Source organism: Mesoplodon densirostris, chromosome 19 (genome assembly GCF_025265405.1).
Source record: "Mesoplodon densirostris isolate mMesDen1 chromosome 19, mMesDen1 primary haplotype, whole genome shotgun sequence".
NCBI lineage: Eukaryota > Metazoa > Chordata > Mammalia > Artiodactyla > Ziphiidae > Mesoplodon > Mesoplodon densirostris.
The window spans coordinates 64,733,033-64,754,958 of record NC_082679.1 but is presented as its reverse complement, the minus strand read 5'-3'; the positions used below and the strand labels follow the sequence as shown (position 1 = coordinate 64,754,958).

The 21,926-nt window shown below is 53.7% G+C and overlaps 1 protein-coding gene across 4 annotated transcripts in view; it reads right to left on the bottom strand.

Annotated features, from left to right (window-relative positions):
• BANP (BTG3 associated nuclear protein) overlaps positions 1–21,926 on the bottom strand; it is a 109,590-nt gene that overhangs the window by 20,632 nt on the left and 67,032 nt on the right. For all 4 annotated transcript variants that reach the window (XM_060083436.1, XM_060083434.1, XM_060083437.1 and 1 more), the window contains 4 exons: positions 19,939–20,106; positions 15,372–15,502; positions 13,785–13,847; positions 11,442–11,480 (listed from right to left, as the gene is read on the bottom strand). In XM_060083436.1, coding sequence (XP_059939419.1) covers positions 11,442–11,480; positions 13,785–13,847; positions 15,372–15,502; positions 19,939–20,106 — 401 coding nt within the window. The remainder of the gene's footprint in view (positions 1–11,441; positions 11,481–13,784; positions 13,848–15,371; positions 15,503–19,938; positions 20,107–21,926) is intronic.

Sequence of the window (21,926 nt, the reverse complement as noted above, 5' to 3'; positions counted from 1 at the left end):
GGGGGGGAAAGAGGGCATTGAGGGCTGCCAGCGTCAGGGTCATGTGACCGCCAGGGCCAGTGGGTTTGCATGGGAGCAGCAGGACAGGCCGGGGTCCTGGGGCCTCAGCCCAAGAGCTGCAGTGCTGGGCACTGGGCACAGATGGCCTCTTGTTTGTTATCACGAGTGACCAGGGAGGAAGCTGAGACTCAGAGGCTAACTTATGTGCCCAGGACTGCGAGCCAGAAAGAACACAACCAAACAGAAGAGGCTCTGAAGGCGGTTGTTCCGACTCCCTCCAGGCTGCCCCAGTACAGCACGAGGCCAGATCCAGTCACATGGGACAGGGATGCGTTAGAAAGAGTCAAAGGAGGGTTACACAGCAAATCAGACAAGAAGAAACCTCAAAGGCCTCATCTGACTTTAGAAATCATTTCCCTTTAAAATATAAGGAAGCGCACGCGCTCTCAGCCTCCCTCCACCAGCCTCTGTGATGAAGAGGCTTTGAGCCCTTTGCTCCATCTCCTTGGCCGACTTGTCTCCACGCCAGACACCTGCCCATCTGGCATCCACCGCCTGCGGGTATCTATCTTCCGGCTCTGGGGGCTCTGGGGAGCTCAACTCAGGTGCCGGTGGAGCACCGCCCTAAATGGAAGATAATGCTCTCAAAAAGACCCACCTGGCGGTTACATCACAAAGACCTACTTTTAAGGAGCCCCGCTTTCCCTCCTGTTCGCCGTGCCCGGTTTACCCAAGTGGCCCCCCGTCCCCTCAGAGCCTGGTCTAGACGGCTGACGGCCGCGGCCGCGCGTGGGGCCTGAGAAGCACCTGTCTCCCCCTCCGCACCCGCCCCTCGCTAGGTAAAGCATCTGCCAGCAGGCGGGGCGGCTGTCACTGGGCTGCTGGCCCACGCTGCCCCCTTTCTAAAGGGCTCCGCTCCAAAGTTGGCTGTCCACACCAATGTGCATCCTTCGCCGCAGGAAGGCCACCGTCAGAGTCTGGGCCGACCTTCCCCGGTCAGCACGGGGGTCGTGTCTGTAGAGCAAGGAGACACCGTGGGAACGTTACGTGGCCACGGGGCTGAAAGCAACAGCTCAGCGGGCAGCTCTGAAGCCGGGTATGGGGCCGCCCAAGGAGCTGTCTGCTCGTTTTACTTTGGCGTCAGCAAGAAACATCGCCTGGATTCTTGAAATCAGTGACTGTATTTGCCTACACACAAAAATAATTCTAGATTAGTTTTCTACCTTGAACGCCTGTCATGCTCAGCATGCCTATCGGTTCAAGGGTCCTGCAGTCCCTCCCTCCCCCTTCCTCTCTCACACACCTGACAGGGCGCCAGGTGCCACCTTCTCTCCAGTCCAAGCCCAGTGGCACATCACACGAATTTCATCTCATTAGGGGGCCGTAAATCCTCAGAAGAGACGTAAAGAAAGACGGTGGCAGGGTTTGCCAGTACATCTGCAAATGTTCCCCCCTTAGTCCCTGTGTGAGAGGGAGCTCAGAATGAGGGGAAGCCGTCCCGATTCCTCGGGATCTCCTTGACCAGAAATCAACCTCTGCTCTGGAGCTGCGTGGAGCCCGAACCTGAGCGTCCGCGCCGGTTCTGCCTCTAGTGGTGTCAAATTTCTGAACACAATGCCCACGGGGCCCAGGCTTGGGGCCCGTCTGCGTCCTCCAACTCTGCCAGGCATTCCAGCCCCGCCAGAGCAGCAGCCTTAGGCCGCACCCGGGCGCCCTGATCAGACTGGGCCTGTGATTTCTAGATGAAAGATTCCTCACGAACACACAATGAAGCCAACGGTCACCCTGAAGTGCACTCTCACAGGGGGTAAGTGGGAGATGACATTGTGCTTGAAAGGTTTGTCTTCTGCAGTAACTCTGCTGAGTGGCTCAAGGGCTCACTCGTGTCCCAGCCCCATGAGAGCTCTCACGCCGCAGGCCCGTCTGGTGGCCCCGGCCCCCCGGCTCAGCTTCCTGCAACTTCCACCACGTCCTCCTGAGACCTCCAAGCCCTGGAGACCTGTGGCGCCGGGAGAGCCCAGCACCAACTCCGGCACCCCACCCGCCCAGATCCACTGTCTAAACTCAGACGCCTCACACGGTACAGCGACTCCCCTCTGGGCTGCAACCACCAGAGTCCACACATGACCCCACCTACAGCACGCAGAGCGAGCCTCCGGTCTCTACAACATGGACGGCCAGAGCTCCTGGGCCTTGCTCGGGGAAAAGCCGGGGCCTGGGCGGAACAGGAGGGAAACGTCCCCACGGGTACTTTCCATCCCCTGTTTCTCTTACTGTAAGGAAGTGAACCATCTGGAAAAATGGCCAGCACTTCACGGTGCAGCCCCATTATAGGGCTGGCCTTCCACCCACCCTCCTCCACGGCTAGAAATCCAGAAAGTAAATTCCTGGTACAGGAGTGGTAACTCGTTTCCTTCCAACAGACAGCAGCTGCCCTGACGGCGTCTGGAGTACAGCTGCTGAGGTAAAGAATCCTTAGCTGCTTTGCACCGTCGCCCAAACGCCAGGGACACTGGTCCAGCACCAGGCATGGGCTCCACTGCCCGCTGCACGCACGCCCCTCACGGAAAACACAGACAGTGACAGAAAAGCTTCAGGAGAGCCCAGAGAAATCACCAAACCTTCCTTATGCAGAAAAAGTTCTACAACTTAGGCCTCACTAAAAAGAAATTGGGAATTAGTCAGAAGTCACAATTTTTCAGCCTACTGAGCTGTAAGGTTTAGGCAAGTACTCCTCTGGACATTTCCAAGTTATTACTCATGACTAAAATCATCAGTGAACATATGTCACATCTTAAAACGGCTTAAAAATAAAAGTGTATCAAAATGCTTTCAACTCACATGCATATCTTACAGTTAACTAATGCTAATTTGAAATAATTACCATTGTATTCATTCATCAACAAGGAATCACTGAGTACTGACAACTGATACTACACTGGGTACTGTGAAGAAGAGAAACGAACAAAATTTGGATCTAACAGCATTAAAGCTATTTAACTTAACATTTTAAACGTATATTTGAAAATGATGAAACTGATCAAAAATGATTCTCGAATTTTAAGGCCTGTCACTCCTCCCTTGCCTGTCTGGAGTCAAAGCCTTTGAGGTGGGGCTTGACCAAAGGGGCTCAGGGCCGTGGGCGATGCGTCCAAACAATCGGAAGGGCCTTTGGGGTTTTCCTGTAAAGCTACTCAGCCTCAACAGACATGAGCCTCCAAAGACATCGTGACTCTAATGACCTGCAATACTGGAACCATACACGTAAGCAAGCACATGGTGCAACTTCTTCTAAAAACACCATTACAATATGCTTTCCAGCCCAAACCTCTGTCAACCTCCTCTTGGCCTTGTCCGACCAGAAACCGTCTTGTTCGTCACAGCTCCAGGGACAAATGACAGGCGTGGATTTGCCACGCCAGCGCCACTAACTGGTCATCCTCAGCCAAGCCTAGAACTGCCTTCCCCGCTGCCCACGGGCCCAGGAGGTGGCGAACAGCGAGTCCTGGGAGTCAGATGCCCCTCCAGCAGCCCCAAGCCTCCACTGGGGACCAGGATTCCCGAGGAACAGAGCCGGCAGCAGGAGATGTTGCCGGGTCCCGACGGGGCCAGCTGCCCCGGGCAGGGCGACAGCCTGCAGCACCACGCTTGGCTTCCATGGCCGGGCAGCAGGAGATGCGCCGTTGTTTCTGTGACTCTTCTAGGGTATTTTTGGGAACTACTCAACACCAAATTCCCTCCACATCTGGCCTTTTCTCATTTAAATGATATTTCCCACCATTTCTGGTAGAGAAGGCTTTTCCATGAGGGGTTAATTCCCTGAGCTACCTAGGTTCTCCAAAATGTGTGTCTGTGTTTTGGAAGGAACGTATTTTCTTGAAGGGAACATTTTTATTAGAAGTGAAGTGACAGTGTGAGGGCTTTCCTGGTGGCGGAGTGGTTAAGAATCCACCTGCCAATGCAGGGGACACTGGTTCGAGCCCTGGTCTGGGAAGATCCCACATGCCGCGGAGCAACTAAGCCCATGCACCACAACTACTGAGCCTGCGCTCTAGAGCCAGCGAGCCACAACTACTGAGCCCACGTACTTAGAGCCCGTGCTCCGCAACAAGAGAAGCCACCACAATGAGAAGCCCGCGCACTGCAACGAAGAGTAGCCCCTGCTCGCCGCAACTAGGGAAAGCCCGTGCGCAGCAATGAAGACCCAATGCAGCCAAAAATGAAATAAATAAATAAATAAATAAATAAAAATTAAAAAAAAAAAGAAGCAAAGTGACAGTGTGTACCATCTGCAAGGCTGAGACTGCTCTCCTGGCGTGGCAGACCACTAAAAGTGGACTAGAGCCCCTGGGAATGGCAGACACTGTTTCACTGCTACAGATAAAGGCACCCTACACACACACCACACACACACAGCCCTTCTTCTCATCCACCCCAAAAAAGGCCTACACTCCAAAAAAGTCCTACACATACAATGTTGGATACTTCCCGCCTCTTCTAATCTTTTGCCCAGCTGGGTTTATAATGCCTCATTTTATGGAAAAAGTTCCGAGAGCTACTGAAATTTACTTTTAAGCAAAGTATAAGGATGGACACAAATGCCAAAGAACTCGAGAGAGGTTTAAGAGTCTCGAGAACACCAGGGCTGTTTAGTTACATACTGGTGAAGTTATCTCACAGATGCAGGATGAGAGTAACCTGGACACATCACCGTGTTGCCTTTTTCTAACACATGTGTGTGATCCATGCATGTGTGTGTTTCTGTGGGGGGGGGGCATATTCATTATTGCAGAGACGGGCTTTGCCAGAACACACAAAACTCCCAGGTTTCCAAGTGTCCTGACGTCGTTCAGCCTACAGACAGACAGACAACTTTTTTCATACGCATCTTAGATGACGTTAACCACAACTGTAAAAAAATAAAAATCTACCAAAATAAGCATCTAGTTGAAATAGTACTAAACCATTTCGTGATTCACAATGTAAGCAACATGCCTAAAGCTCCAGTCTTTAAAGATTCCCCATATGGCTGACAATCTCCCAACTGTGGAGAAGACATTGACCCAGATTCAGATGTTCCAACAGCTATGCTATTGCCTGGCACTGGAGCTGGGACCCCGTGAGCGCTCACATCTTACTCGATCTGCATCGCCCGGATCCACGTGCCCTCTGGGCGCAGCCCTGTGAGTCTGCACAGCCCTGCTCCACACCCGAGTGCCTACTGAACGCACAACGCGACAGGCGAGGAACAGCGCGTGCATCGGCCCCTCACCTTTCTCACACTCCTAGTTTAAGTTACCTCCTCCCCCCCAGTAAAACTCCTCAGGGCCAGGCAGAGGGAGCCCTGTCACTTTAGTCTCCACAGAACGAGGCAGAGAAGACAGATCACAGCTCATAAGCATCAAAACTCGGTTGATCCCTCGATGGTGGTGATGGTGGTGTAGGGGGAGGTGACGCTGGTGGAGGTGACAGTGGCTGTGCAGTCCTGGCGGTGGAGGTGACAACAGCAGTGATGACTGTGCTCTAGAGGCCTGGAGCCAAGGCGGGGGCTTGAGGACTCGCATGAGGGTTGGGGCTGCATCCATCCTGGATGTGACCTCCCTGCACAACCCTGGAAGAGGCACCGGCTACTGTCCCCACGTGTAAAGGGGAATAACATCCCCTAGTTCACATCATCAACAGCAGCACAAGAAGGGCTGGGACGTCGGAGGGAGCACACGCCCAGCTCCAGAAAGGGACCCCGGCCCCGTGGACAGCGGGCTGGCTCCTCCCGTGGCTGTGGCACCCGGGAAGGCCGGAGCATGACACTGGAGGTGCAGGGGGGCCCAGCCTCCTCCTCCTGGGTTGTGTCCTGACCTTGAGTGACAACTCGGTATTAACTAAAACAAAGGCGCCAGCGCCCTCCCAGGAACGGGCCTGCCCTCGGGTGCTGGCGAGCCCAGGAAACAGAGGCGCCGCAGAAACAGTGGCCAGGGGACCCCGCGGTCAGCCAGCAGCAGCTGCCGCTTGTCCCAAAACAGCCCATTCGGGGGCGCTGCTTCTCAGTCACACGAATAAATGTTGCGGTCTTTGCTTTGTTTTCTTAAACTCCCCCAAAACCAAGATGAACAGAATGCAAAAGTTAGAAATCGTATAAATCTAGATTTAAAAAATCTCAATTCTTTAAATGCAGAAAAGGACATTTTAAGACTGTTCTAACAGTTCAACAAAAATTTAACAATACACAATAATCATAAAAAATGCACCCAACTTTTACCATCAGCCAAGCTGCCCCAACGAAGCACACAGTTAATAAGTTCCAAGTTTCTCAATGCAGATTTTATGCCACTCGGGTGGGTGGGCTGAGGTCTCGATGCCAGCACTGACAAACTAACCCCCAGCCCACCAGCCTGAGCGGGGAGGCTCATTTCCGGGGCTCGTGGTGCGGGATTCACCCAGTAACCGTCTCCATGGAAATCCACGGGGCCTCTCTGGTCACTCAGGCAGGCCCCTGCCTCCCCGTGAAGGACACAGGCCCTGCCCTTCAGGAGCTCACGGTCAAGCCACGCCGGGCCCAGAACGGATGCCAAGAGATGTCACATCCCTCTTTGCCAGCACCATCCTCTGGATTCAGACCAGGGAGTGGACATCCACACCACCCTCAGGAGCGTGGTCACTATGGGGCCTGCACGTCTGCACCCCAGCTCTCAAAAGCTGGTGACATTCGCCCCATGGACCCTGCCACTGTGCTGTGAGGCCCTGGGCCACTGGGGGAGCCCTCATGGAGAACCGAGGGGCTGGGGGGACAGCCCAGCTCCAGGTCCGGAAGGGATCCCCTGGACAGGGCAGCCCCGAGCCTCCAGACGACCCGGTGACATGACGTGGAACAGAACCACCTCCCTCCCGCTGGGCCCAATGAACCCCGAATGGTGAAGGGTAATAATTTTCATCTTTTTAAAATTTATTTGTTTTTGGCTGTGTTGGGTCTTCATTGCTGTGCACAGGCTTTCTCTAGTTGTGGCGAGCAGGGGCTACTCTTCGTTGAGGTGTGCAGGTTTCTCATTGTGGTGACTTATCTTGTTGTGGAGCACGGGCTCTAGGCGCGTGGGCTTCAGTAGCTGTGGCATGTGGGCTCAGTAGTTGTGGCTCGAGGGCTCTAGAGCGCAGGCTCAGTAGTTGCGGTGCACGGGCTTAGTTGCTCCATGGCACGTGGGATCTTCCTGGACCAGGGCTTGAACCCGTGTCCCCTGCATTGGCAGGTGGATTCTTAACCACTGCGTCACCAGGGAAGCCCCAAGGATAATAACTGATTGTCTTCTCTGGCCCCAAATTTGGCGGTGGGGACAGGAGTCGTACAGCAAGAGATGGCTGCAACCAGATGACGATTAGACCAGCAGCACAGGGACGCGTCCCAGTGCTCACAGTCTCACAATAAAGCTCGTGGTTCCCGGCATGCATTCGTCTACACAGCTGAAGGGTGACTGGTTTGGGACTGGCTCTAACCAGGGCAGATTCAGAGCCAGGTGCCTCTGTGCCACAAGGCCAGCGCCAACGCGGGTCCCCAATCCTACGGTGTCACTGCCAGCCGCTGTCCCCCCAAGCACGACCAAGCCGAGATGAGCCATTCACCCCGCTTTCCTTGAACTCATGCACGCTGAGCAGCTCAGAACGCTCAAAGCAGAACAGTCAGGAGATGGAGCAGAGGCAGCGCCTCGTCTGTGTCACTGCATGTGTCCCCTCGGAATCTTCCTGAATTACCCAGATGAACCCAACGCGGGGACCACACTCGTGGACGTGACAGACACGCTCGGCCCCATACCCGCTCCCTCCTCAGCAGTGGTCTTCACTTGAGGGGCCGGACGTGAAGCTCTAAGTGAAACAACACACTTCGACGCCTCAGCAACCCGACCCCCAAGAAAACAGTGACCTTTAGAGAAATGAGAGGGAAAGAATAAAGCACACGCACATGTCCCAGGAGACATGTGGCTTTGACACGAAGCACCTGTGACCCCACAGAGCCCCGCCACAGAGCAGGGCCTATCCGGACCCACACCCCTCTCCCGCCGGGAGGATGCCCTCCGCTTCCCCACCACGATCTGCCTCCTGGAAGCCAATGTGACACTGAGAGCATTTCCAGAACAAACGTCCTCTTTCGGCCACTTCTTTCCTCCATTTCTCAGAGTTCACCTCCCGTGTAACGTCTGTACTTCCAGATTTAGTTCTTCAACTGCACTGCCACCTCCTAAACTGAGTATTATTTTGCTTTTCCTCCAACTGATTAGAGAAATCAGAAAGATTATTTTGAGTTGGCTAAATCTTCAACCACATCAAATTCATCAGAACCAAAGCCTGTACCTCTTGCTGTCTAAACTGAATATCCAGATATTCCCTATAAAGACATGGCCACATTTTTATCCAAAATTCACCATGCAAATTCAGAGAGCCCACTGTTTGAGTCACAGGTGATTTCTGAGAAGCCAGGAGGCGCTGTGGTTCCATGGGAAGCAGTCCCCGGTCTGAGAGCATCACCCTCAGCCTTCCCTGCCCTTCCTAAGGGTCAGATCCCTGAAGCCCCAGCACCTGCTGCTGCCAGCACCCGGGGACCCCGCTGACTGGGCTCAAATTCAGACAGTTATCGACAGTACACAGTCCTGCGGTGTGAAGAGAAAGCACCCCGAAATTGTCATGCATTACTGCAAAGTCACCCGGCCCCGGCCGTGAGCAGCTGAAGCAGGACAGAACCCATCGTGGTGCTTTAAGGGCCTGGAAGCGAACAGAAACCCTCTGTGGACAAGACAGCACAGTGGTGGGGAAAGGTGGGTGTCCGGGATGGGCAGGGAGGCCCTGCCACGTGCCTATGCACGACATCAGATGGGAACGCCCCCTGCACGTGGTGGGGCTGTCCCACACCCCACCCTGCTGCCCCACGCACGGCCAGGGGGAGTCGGGATGGAAACGGTGAGGCCGCCTCTCGAGGCCCGAAGGCAGGCTCACACCCGCAGTGCACCCCTGAGCTCTAAGGAGGGCGGACAGACCTGGAGCCAGAGCTGGGTTTACCTGGCCCACCGGTGAGCTGGGACGAGTGAAAGCCGGCCGGGGAGCAGTGGCCCCAGCTCGGGGTGTCCCCTCTCTCCCCCAGAGGGGAACCCCTCCTCACCTGGAAAAGCTCCTCTGGCAACCGCAGGGTGGGGAGAGCAGCTCACCAAGCACCCACTGGGGTCCAAGGCCCAGTGCTTGTTGGCTGGACTCACAGAGGCCCCACTTTGGAGGCTCAAATTCAAACCTTAATGGTTGAAAGGGGCCCCATGAGCCGATTCCCCAGCGACGAGCCCAACTGAAGTGATTGCTCTGTCCACAAGCTCTGGGGCCTGCCTGCCAGCCAACAGCGCAGGCGGCTAATGGCACCGTTCCCGCAGCCAGGCCCCCACTGCCCACATGCTCACGACGGCGGGCGGACATGTCCGCTGCTTTCAAAGAGCAGCATCTTTTTGCTTGAACACAGACCCTCACTTCCCCCCAAAACAGCCTGCATTTCGAGGGGCAGGACATCAGGCCAGCACAGCCCCGGAGGCAACCAGACTCCAGGCGTGAAAGGCAAACTGCTGTGTGACTGAAGGCGAGGATTTATGGCCAATGCGAGGAAAGGTCTCAGCGGAAGGGCAGATGCTGTGCCAAAGGGACACAAGGCACAATCTACTGCTCCCTGAACATGTTTTTAATCACATCATTCTTAATTAATGCACCAAACCAGGTCAAATTCTAATCCTGTACAATTCACTTAAAAACTTTTAAATATCTTGCTAAGGTTAAAAATGTCCACATAACCTCACAAACATCTCTAACATATAAAGCGGCAAAGCCAAGAAAGCACGTGTTGCCAGAGTGAACCCGACATGAACTCGCGTGTGGCCTTGTTGACCGACGGAACCCTCTGGGGACTGTTCTGTCTACACTCGGCCAACTCGACGTCTGGGTCAGGGAGAGGAACAAGCCTCACTGAGATGCTGAGGCATCTCAGCATCCGACCATGACTGTCACTCCACTGGACAGGGACTGGGTGAGAAGTGGGACTGGGACATTTTTCCAGTAACTGGAACCCATGCTCTCAGCCCAACTGGAGCTTCACCTCTAACCCCCACTCTCTCCTCTCTGCCACCCTCAGCCCTCCACTCTGGGTTTGAGTGTCTAGCCTCACAGGGCCTACCTGGGGGTTGGGGGGCCCCTCAACCCTTAATCTGCTCCAACAGACGCAAGGGCAGATGGCGGTACATGAGGCCCAACGTGGGCCCCGTATGGAGAAGGCCACGCTCCCGTTGGCAGAGGCTGGCTCAACGCCCCTGCACTGCTTCCCGCTGTAATCGACACTCCAGGACAGGCCTCCTCTCCCTACACGTTCCCCGAAAGCACAACTGAAAGGCAAGCAAACCCAGCTGCCCAGAAGCGACACCCCTCCCCGGGCTGCCGGGTCACCTTGGGCCACCTCACCAGCAGCAGCAGAGGCAACCAGAAGCACAACTCTGGGAAATCAGAGGTTTTGTTTCAATGCTCAGGTGACAAAGAGTCCCCAGCTTTCCTGACCTGGAGTAAAAGCCCTAAGAAGGATGCTAAAGCAGAGGTATAACTAAGGTTAAAACTCAGTGCAGCTTTTTAAATTCTGCAATTCTTTGGCTTTTTGGCTCTTTGCCAAGGCAGTTATTTATAATTTATATATTAATACTGCTTTAGGACTTTGATTAAAACCTCACGAGTATGTTCAAGATGACACTTTCAACGAAGAAACTCCAACTTGAACATCGCACTCGTCCCAAGGCGCTCCGAGGGCTCAACGGGAAACCCTCGGGGCGTGATGTCCTTTGGTTTCAAGTCCCGCAACGCACACCCTGCATGACTGTTTGAGGCAGACACGAGGCCCTCGCCGAGGACGTGGGAAGAGCACAGTGTGCCAGAAGGGAGCGTGCACTCGGCTCTGAGAATAATGTCTATGGTTATCTTGATAGTGACTGAGCTCCATGTTCATGATTCCTAAGTTACGTTTTATAAAAAAGGAAGACCCTCCAGACTCTCTTTCATAATTATTCAGGTTATAAACATCTCTTTAACAGAAACTCTTCATGAGGACGTGAAAACGTCAATCCTCGAATTCACCAGCAATTTCACTCCATCTTAGAAAGCAAATCACCCCTAGAACGCCTCAGCCGGGCGCTTCACTCTGTAGACAGTTCACATCAGGTGAGCTCAGTGAGGCTTTCAGGGTCTTTTTCTCAGGACCAGAAAAGAAGGCAGTGGTTGGAGTCTGACAGCAATGAACGGGAACGAAACCTGCCTTATTCTAACAGACAGCTGCTGCACAACAGCCCAGGGCCCCGCCGTCCACATGCCCCATCCCCGTGTGTCTCCGTGTGTCCCCGGGGCCAACGCTCCCGCTCCTGCCACGCTGGGATCCACCGCAGGTGAGCACTTACCTGCCCATCTTGTCCCACGTGGTGTATCTGTAGATTGCCCTGCAAAATGGATGAATAAGGGTGTGATCAAAGGCAACAGCTTCAAGATGCACGAGACAGAGGCAGGAACGTCCCCAGGCCATTAGTGAAAACCAGCAAAACCATCAACATCAATCCCAACAGCAGTCCCTTGTAGCCATAAAAATCCCAAAATATCAATACTTAAAGCTGAGTTTACAGGTGCTATTTTTTCTTACAAAAACAAACAAAACAAACCAGTTAAAAAAACATTGTACCCATCCCCCAACCCTGACCCCCAAATGGAAATGTCTTTTTTCTAACTCTTCACTTTGAAACAATCTCAGACTCACAAGAAGAACCAAAAGTAGTACAGAGAGGTCCTGCGTCCCAGCACCCAGCTTCCCCTTTGGGACAGCTGACACATCATGGAGCATTATGGCAACGAGGAAGTCAATGGGACGTAATGCAATTAACCAGACTACAGGCCTACTGAGATCTCACCAGCTGGAAATTCATTTTCATTTGTTTCAAAAAAATAAGAGTTGTTTTAAGTCTGGTAGGCGCTGCTAAATGTCTTTTTACAGATATCCTCATTTGGACAAAATAACTACCTAATTTTTAAGTGAACAAAGAGTAAGGTTTCATTGTGATAAGAAGACTAATTGCATATTGTAACCTATTACAAAGTAATCATTACACTATCAGCAATTTTTTCTAATTCAGTGCATTCAATTCCTAATGGAAGCAAAAAAAAAAAAAAAAAACCCCACCAGATTATATAGAAGAGGGATTCAGTTAAGAAAACTTAAAAAAAAAGGGCAAAACTGATACTAAAAATTGAAATTCAAGAAGTATTCTAATGAATTCTTAGCAGAAACAATATAAAAGCGCATGTACATTGATTTCTCCTTTTCCAACCCTAACCATTTCCCTTCCTTTCAAGGGCCCCCAGCAAGGTAGGCAGCAAGGTGGGCGTGCTGGTTGACGGGCGGCCCTCTGTGGGCGTGGCCTCCCCCTCACCTGTGCCTGGAGAAGGGAAGCTCCCCTGCCCCCCAAGGGGGTGCCTGCGCTTAGCTTGCTGCCCACTCCCCCCCTGCCCCCTGCTGGCAACATGTTGCTCTGTGTGAGCTCACAGACACCCACCCCCCGCCCGCTGGTCCTGCAGGAGGCAGGGGGAAGCCCACTCCTTACCTGCGGTCAGGCCTCCCGGGACCTGCCCCTCCCCCCACCATGCGCCTCTCCCCTTCACCACCCCCCCCCGCCCCCGCTAGCCTCCCCACCCCCCGGGCACCCACCCAGCCGTGCGCCCCACCTTCCCATGGACACACCTGTCCCGTCATCTGAGGACTCACAGGGATTTGTTCAGCTCGGAGCTGTCCCCTCAGAACCCGCCCGCCTCTTCCCTCTCTGACTGTGGGGCTGGGGGCTGGGACTGAGAGGTCGGGGGCACTGATGTCACCCACTTAAGGAAAGCAGCCCGGCGCAGCCAGAACACGAGGAGCCAGCAGGCACCGCTAAATGAGTCCCAGGCTTCCCCAGGACTCTCCTGAGACCCTGGGGCCGACAGCCCCTGGCACCGGCAGATGCCGGAGGCCAGAAGCAAGCCCGGCCCTCAGCTCCACCCACATGGCACACGCTGTGGAGGTGGGGTATCCAGGGCGAGCACTGCTCCCAGGTGGGGACAAGGTACAAGAAGCCATGCCCCAATCTGCGGGCTGCAGCCCTGCGCCCCGGCCCGACCCGCCGACCTGCCTTCGGAGGGTCAAGCTGACCTTCACACACCAAGCCCCCTGGGCAGGTACGTGTGCAGCCAGGAAGGCCTCCTGCCTCTGTCCTTACCGTGGAGTAACAGTAAAAGGACACCAGTGGGAAGAGGCCGGGATGGCGGGACCGCAGGCGGCTGAGGCTGAGTCAGAAAACGCTGCGCCGAAGGCTCACAGGACCTTCACGGGCCCTCTCACCAGAGTCCCACCTCCCTCAAGTCCCGTGCTGGCCCCACGTGCCAAGAGAAGCCAAGGACACGTGAGGCCACAGTCTCAGGGGCGGCCCCCTCGTGCCGCTCCCAGCCCTGGGGCTGCAGAGGGCACTTCAGCCAGGAGCAAAAGCCTCCATGTAGCAAGTGTTCACAAAGAAACCCAGAGGGGGCCGCGGTGCAGCAAGGGCAGGACGGTGTGGAGGGCAGGCAGGGCCTCGGGTTTGTGCCCCAGGAAGTGGGAAGCAGGCGGTCTCTGCTGGACACCTGTGTCATCTGGGGACGCCCAGGTGTCCACCGCACTGGACAAAGGTCAGAGTGCAGGGGGCCCGTGGGAACAGGGCGGGCCCTGGGCTGGCAGCCAGACTCACCTCGCTGTCCTGCGTGATCTGCACCTGCTCCCCTTGAGGCACCTGGGCGATGTGGAGGTGGCCCTGTGGGATCCGCAGAAGAGAAGACACCAAGAAGCATCAGAGGAAACAAGAAACGCTCTCCGAAGCGTTTGTTCCTGATTCTCCACTCGCAGTTCAAGAAAAGACAGCTAAGGCCTGAGTGGCCAGTATCACACAGGCATGGTGTGAGCTTACTAAACACCTTCTTGAAGTTCTATTTTAAGGACATAACACAGAATACTTTGCAGTAATTCTTAAAGGGACAATGAGGCCTAGGAAAAATCTGTTAAATCTTTAAATGTTACTAAACAGGCAAATTTAAGAATGTGAAGGACATACCGGAAAAAGAAGCAACCACAATTTTCCAGAAAACTAAACTGACAAGTTTTTTTTTGTTTTTTTTTTAATTGTACTGTCAACTCAGAGGGACCAGAAACCTCACAGACTTTCAGACAGGGTCCCTAGTAACCTGGGGGTGCTGGAGGCTACACAGCAGCATGACTAGGAGGGTGGGTGGCAGTTGTACACGTGTCTACACAGAAAACACGTCAGCCAACTCTTTTTAAATCAAAGAAACACATGACTATTTAAACAGCTGAAGTAAACAATAAACGTGGTTCCAAAGTATCAGACTCCAACTAAAATGCATTTATGCTTGTAGATACAGGCAGACAATTAATTCCTGTAAATCTTAACTTAGCTCAATGAAATGAATATCCATTATCTTATTTAAAATTCTACCTTAATCAAAATGGACCTGAAAATAAACTACTGTTGAATTTTCTATTGCTTTCATTTTACTACATCTATGTAAACCCTATATCACAGTTATCTATTCTGGAATTCTTTCAAAGAACTTCCTTACTAACGAGATTAGAGGAACTGCTTTTGTGACTGTCAGTGAAACAAAGAATTCCCTGTTTATAACTGCTCCATCTCCCTTGGAAGAAGAATTCTTTACAATCCTCCTCAGTGCTCTGGGGAAGCCCTCCCTTTCCAGACAGCTGAGTACAGCATCAAACCAAAGCCGCCTGGGTCAGAACCAGGTCTCCAGGAGGCAGCCCTGCAACGAGGTCCACGGCGAGGAGGCTGGGTGACTAAGGCATCCCCAGGATCCCCTGGAAGTTACTGCCCCGCTCTCCCACGAAAGGGTCGGGAGGAACGTCCTCCTGGGCCGGCAGCACACAAGGGCGACTCGTCACACAATCGAAAGAAACTACACAATGACTAAGGCCACCAGCTCTCTCCGCTGGCCCCAGAACGAAGTTATTCTTCTCCTCTCAGTAAAGGGTGCCCATGCTTCTGAACTGAGAAAATATCTATGATTCATCTTGATGTCTCCCAGGAGGACAGGCAGAAGCGCACAGGCAGGGGAGCTGCGAGGGGCCGGCAGAGAGGTCTACGAGATGTAGGAGGCCCACCTTAACTATTTCTACTTGGACCCCATCCCAAGCTGTCAGCGGGATCCAGAAGTGCAGGGAAAGCTGGTCGTGGCGCCCCTCCCCCCGCTGCCCAGCCGTGCCCTCCCCTTCCACTGTCAAAGGCAAACTGGCGAGAAGTACATACTACTTGGACCTGTCCGTCCTCCCCGATCTGGTGGATCTGGACCTGCTGGGCGTTGGCCAGGGCGTAGTGCAGGGCCTGAGGCGGGGGCTGCTGCAGCTCAGTGGCGGGCGGAGGCGTGCTCATCATGGTCTCTGCGGGGAGATGCACACGAGCCTGAGCTGCCAGCCTGGGGCGGAGCCCACCTCTGCCTCCCCCTCTCCCCAACCACACTGCCCACGGAGATAAAGAGAGAGCCTTCATTTCTGGACTTCCAATGTGCAGCGTCGTGAGCAACAGCTGTTAGACAGCGGGGCTTTCTCACCTGTAGTCAGCGTCTAAAGATCCGATGACCCACAGACACAGATGGTTCCCACCCACTATGTAAGTGAAGCTCCTCAGATATAATGATAAAAATGGAAAACGAAAAACAGGAACAAAGTGCATACTAACCTCTGTGTCAGACCAGCGCAAGGTAGGTCCATGGATAATTAAACTAACTTGGGGGAGGGAGGGACTTCCCCAGTGGCGCAGTGGTTAAGAATCCGCCTGCCAATGCAGGGGACACAGGTTCGAGCCCTGGCCCGGGAAGATCCCACATGCCGCGGAGCAACTAAGCCCGTGCACCACAACTACTGAGCCTGTGCTCTAGAGGCCAGGAGCCACAGCTACTGAGTCCATGTGGCACCACTACTGAAGCTCACGTGCCTAGAGCTCCACAACAAAGAGAAGCCACCGCAATGAGAAGCCCTCGCACCGCAACGAAGAGTAGCCCCCGCTCGCTGCAACTAGAGAAAGCCTGCGCGCGCAGCAACGAAGACCCAATGCGGGCAAAAGTAAACAAACAAACAAACAAAAAACGAACTTGGGAGAAAAGCTCCATCCACTCAATTAAAGGAACACTTCCAATAAAAGTTTACTTTCCATGTTTAACCCAGAATGAGATACGTTTGTTTTCATGTGTTGTATATTACTTTTAACTGTAATACTATCTCAATCAGAAGAATTTTCTCATACACTTAGAACATTAGGACTCAGAAAAAAAAATTTTTAATTTTCAATGTACATACATATTTTTGTTCTAAAGAATGGATTACTCCAAAAGCCTTCTAAAGATAAAAACATATTACATTAGAATGAAATTCTGTGAGAAGTAGAATGCTGATATGAATGGAAAGAGGAAAAAGATATAAAATGTCTGATTCTTGAAGAAAAGAATTTTCATGCATTTTTTAATAGCTTAATGGTGGGTATCAAATTGACATGGTATAGATTCCACTGGCTGCCTTTTAAAAAGTTACAGTATAACAGTATTAAGATGTTAATGCTTACGAAATTCAAGTTATTGAATTTACCATGTCATCAATAGCTCCCTCTAATTACGCTACGTGAAGACCAATTTAAATCTATGTTTTACAATCAATACTGATATCAAAGTGCTGTGCAAAAAACTGCATCTGTTACTTGTTTGTGGTCAAGAATAATCCAAGAGATACGGCAAGTGACCCCAGGCAAGGACTCACGCTGAGGGAGGACCACAGCCCCCGGCAGTGACACGGAAAGGGCAGCCCCTCAAAGGCCTCACCCCCACTGGCCGCGCTCCTCCATGTCCAGAGAGACACACAGTCGGGAGCTGGTTCTCTGCGACCCTAACGTTCTGGGCCTACACGGATGCTCCCCAATGAGAGCTGTGGGAAAAAGCGCTGCGGGCGGAGGTTTACACAGTAAAATGCAGCCACCTTAAACTCAAGCACATATGAAAGTTCACATGGTGTGGCCAGACAGCAGGGTGAGATACAAACATTTTAATAAACTGATATTTTTAAAATCCCTTGAAAACCAGTGATGTTGTGGTCTGTGTTCAAATTGGCAGTACTAATTCAGCTTTAAATAGACCAGCCTCGGCTCAGAATCTCACTTGTAGCATTTGTCTGCTGATACTTCAAAAGAGAACACGACAACTCCAGCAGGAATTACTACCAATTCCAAATTAACGGAATCCTGGCTAAATTACATGTTCCTGGATTATGTCTGTCACCAGAATAGCCTTAAGGACCAGATTCGCTGGGTCAGGCCACGAGTCCGCAGGAAGAACAAGGACGAAATCCTAGAGGCCCTTTAAACAACCACCCTGTGCTGTATCGAGTTTGGGCCAAGTAGGCAGTACGTTAAAGTAGAAAAATATCCAGTCGACAGAAAGTTACAGAACGTACTTCCAAAGGAGTTTGATAAAAGAAGAACGTGGTCCGTGTTTCTCTCAAAACTCCCAGGGCTCCAGCGCCCGAGGAGGGGCCACCCTCTGGCCTCCAGCGGACCGCCTGAGAGCAGTCCAGACCTGTCCCAGAGCCCGGAACTCGCCCCTCGTGCTTCCCAGACACACAGCACCTGAGGCAAAGTGGGTGCGATGGTGCCGGCCTCCCTCAAGTGCTCCTTAAAAAGGCGCACCTTGACCCCCGCCCCGACGTGGTGCCCCCTGCTGCACAACCCAGGCACAGAGACCCAGGTGGGTGGAGACAGCAAGGTGCTAGGTGGCACCACAGTGTCCGTCCTCCGAGGCCCAGAAGGCAGCTGGCCCATCAGGACGACACAGAGGGCCTCCTGCTCCTGAGAAAGCGCCCGTCACTCTGGCCATGGACGGTGCTGCTGGAGCCTGCGGACCTTCCCAAGCCACCGAGGCTGGCCAGAGTCCATTCCAAGCCACACGTCCTGAGGCTCAACGCCTGCCTGGCCATGGCACTGAAGAGCCCCTCATGGTGGCCATTCACCACCCGCAAGAGGCCACGGGACCAACAGCAGTACTGAGAGTTGCTCAGACTCACAGCCCAGGGATCCCTGGTGGTGCAGTGATTAAGAATCCGCCTGCCAACTAAGCCCGTGCACCACAACTACTGAGCCCGTGCGCCACAACTACTGAAGCCGCGCGCCTAGAGCCTGTGCTCCGCAGCAAGAGAAGCCACCGCAATGAGAAGCCGGTGCACCGCAACGAAGAGTAGCCCCCGCTCGCTGCAACTAGAGAAAGCCCGCACGCAGCACCGAAGACCCAACACAGCCAAAAAGAAAAAGAAAACAAAACCCACAGCCGCTTAGGAGGAACCCTGATGTGTTTATGGACAGAAAAACAGAGGAACTGAAGACACACAACTACCATTAAACTGAATTACTGTCATTCAACTGAAAGAAACACTAATAACTGGAAGAAACACAAAACCACAAGCGAGCGAGGATAAAGACAAAGCGTGACATCACCAGCCTGTGATGGAGATCAGACCTCAGGGGCAAAGGCCACCTGAGTCCCCAACCACAAGGTCCCCAACCACAGCCCAGCAGCCCAAGCACAGCTTCAGGACCCAGCACCCTCCTGCTCCAACGTGGGCCGGACAGGCTCGGGGCCTCACGCAGGTGTTGGCTAGCAACGCCTGGAGGCAGGATCTGAACTGAACACGATCCCAAGGGGCCGGCCTGCAAGTCAGCTCGTCACGTGTCCCGGGCACCTCCAGAGGTGGGGACACGGGTTCCAGAGCCCACCTCGTCTGATGGGGACAGGCACTGAGCACAGCCGTGCTGGCCAGGTGGCCTCGGGGTCAGACGGCAGATCCCCGGCCACACTGAAACCTGCATCCCTGGAGCCACAGTCCCCACGTCTACCCTCTTAGGACCACAGAGCCAGTCCGGTTCGGCAAGGAGCCACCCCCAGCTGGGTCCCAACTGCTACCTAAGTTCCCACGACAGAATCCCGGTGGTGACAGAAAGGCCGGACTCCTCACCGAGAGACTCTTCAATGCAGGCCCCGCACAGAAGCTCTGCTTGGGGCATGACCTGTCTGGCCGACGAGAGTCGGCCACCCCCAGCTTGCATGATTCACGTGGCAAGTTAAGGCCAAGTATCTGATAATCACCAAACCAACGAGGAAAACCGCTTCCTGAGGTCTGGCTCAGAAAGATTCATAACCTGCAAGGACTCCAGGTGACCTGGTTTGTCACTGCAGCGATTCCACAACGAGAGCTCCGCTCACCCTGACCACTGCTGCCCCTGAATCCCAGTCCCGACCCCGGTCAGGATTCAGGTCCTGAGAGCCACTGCCAAGGGAGTGTCCGCGGGAGTTAAAAAACCATTTCTGTTACAACATTTTGAGACATCTTCGGTGACAAGCGATGCTGGTCTCCTTGTCACTCCTGGTGAACTCTCCCAGCTGTCCTTTCAATGCCTGGAAAGAAAGCCTAAGAGCTTCCCATTATCTTGAGGATGAGTATAACCGAGGCTGCGTCCTCACCGTGGCAGTAACGAGCATGACTTAGGCTGCACCCCAGCCTTCGCCTGCAGACGCCACGCAGATGGTGACAGTGACAGCGAGCCAGCGACGTGCTGGCCCGCCAGGCAGAGGGAGCAGCGCTCGGGGCTGTGTCCAAGGTGGTCCTGGCCCTGCTGCTGCTGCTGCGGAGCCCAGGATGCCCTCCACCTAGACAACTGCCCGGGAGCCTCTCGCGGTCCGACCGAGGCTCCCAGCCGCTCACAGGGCATGTGCAGGCACAGAGCCACGGTTCTCGCTCTGACTGCCCCCGGGGCCACCTGCCTGGGCCGCCCCGCGTCGTACCTGAGGCGCCGTACGAGGACGAGGACGGGGTTCTCCTGGAGAAGCTCTTGACGGCCAGGCTCTGGCCTCGCTGTTTTCGCCGCCAGGCCGTCCGACATTTGGAGTCGATGCTCTGTTTGATTCGATACCAGTCGGATTCCGTGATTCCAAATTTATAGAAGAGGTGACCTGCAAGAACACACCCAAGGGGAGGCTCTGTGAGGCGCGGGCCTTCCGCGCGGACGGCGGTCAGGGTGCAGTGCCAACAGGAAGCGTGACGGGCGAGAGCTGCCTCAGGCCTGCCTGTCGTGTGTGATGATCGCTTTTCATTTATTCAGCTTTAACCTATCTGACGTGATCCACCCCCACCAGATGGAGGTGGGCAACAAGCTGGAGGTGAGGGTTTGCACAAGTGTCCTGGATGTCCCGCGCTCCAACTGTCCACCCTGATTTCACGCACGGCCTCTCAGGTCCTGAGGCCGAGACGGAACACCAGCTTGTTCCTCCTTGCTCGTGCCTGCCTGGCTGCCTCCTTCCCTCCTCTCAAGTCTGGGCTCCAGCGTGAGCTCAGTAATCCTCCCCTCAACCAGCCCACTTCACCCCAGAGTCCTCCCACCGCCACCCCTGTCCCGGCGCCCTAACACTTTAGAGAACTTAGATACTGATGGCATTTACTCTGCTTCCCCCACAAACACGGGGATCTTCGTATTCCTCATCCATGCCTGCGGAGAGCCCAGAATGTCCAGGCGCATGACAGATGCTTACACGTTTGTTGCCTAAATGCTGGTTACAACTCATCTGAAGACTTGCTTCCACTGCTACCTGAGTCTGAGGCCTACGGAACTTCCCTTGCCTCTCCATCTGCCTCCCTCCATCAGAATTAAACTCCCTAAGGGCGGACATAATCCACTCCCTGGGGCCCCCACCGCACGCCCAGCCCGGCCCAGCCGAGTGGGCATCACCTCCACTGGACCGCTGGCCGCAGAGGGCGGGGCAGCCCTCTGGCACCCTCGCTGTCCGCCCCTGCGTCATGGCAAGCTCTCAGGGCGGGAGGTGGGCACCTGAGACCACTTACCAGCAAGGAGGAAACCAGGGGGCAGATGGAGACCCCTCCCTGCCAGCCCGCCCAGCTCTCACTGGACAACTTCACTTCTTCCTTGTGCTGAATCAACAGGGAGTAACGGTCAGGAACACGGGAACCACAAAAAATGCTTTTCAACAGGGTGACCTCCTTTCTAGCTGGTCATGAAGCTTCGCTGATTAACGGGAAAATAAATGGATGAAATTCAAAAATTTAATAATAAAAAGATTCAGCTCGGGGCTTAGCTGGTGGTGCAGTGGTTGAGAGTCCGCCTGCCGATGCAGGGGACACGGGTTTGTGCCCCGGTCCGGGAGGATCCCACATGCTGCGGAGCAGCTGGGCCCGTGAGCCATGGCCACTGGGCCTGCGCGTCCGGAGCCTGTGCTCACAACAGTGAGAGTCCCGCGTACCGAAAAGAAAAAAAAAAAAAAAAAAAAAGATTCAGCTGGAAAACTTGCTGTTTTGGCTACCAAGAGCACCCAGTTTGGAGCGTCTGCTGAAAGCTCATTTGATGCCCAAACCCTATACTCTGCTCTGTGGAGAGCACAGACCCTAGGAATAATCAAAACAAAGGAAGTCTTTGTTTTATTAACTACTGTATTAAGTTTCTTTTGTCTTGGAAAGACACTTAACTTTTTTGTGAACATAGCCTAAGGCATTTTTGACTCCAAACAGAAAGACAACCAAAATGTCTGTCATCTTGATAAAAAGAAATTGGGTTAAGGAGGGGCAGGTTTACAGGATCAGAGAGAAGATCAACTGCAAGGTAGTCTCGGCCCCACTTTGTCCTCCTGCAGAAAAGGAAGCACATAAAGGAGGTGGCACCTCTTTGCTGGTTTTCAGGTCATCTCTCACCTAACTGGAGTCATCGCAATATTTACTGAGAGACGGCTCCATGCCGGGTATGGCTCTAGATGCAGAGTGGGGC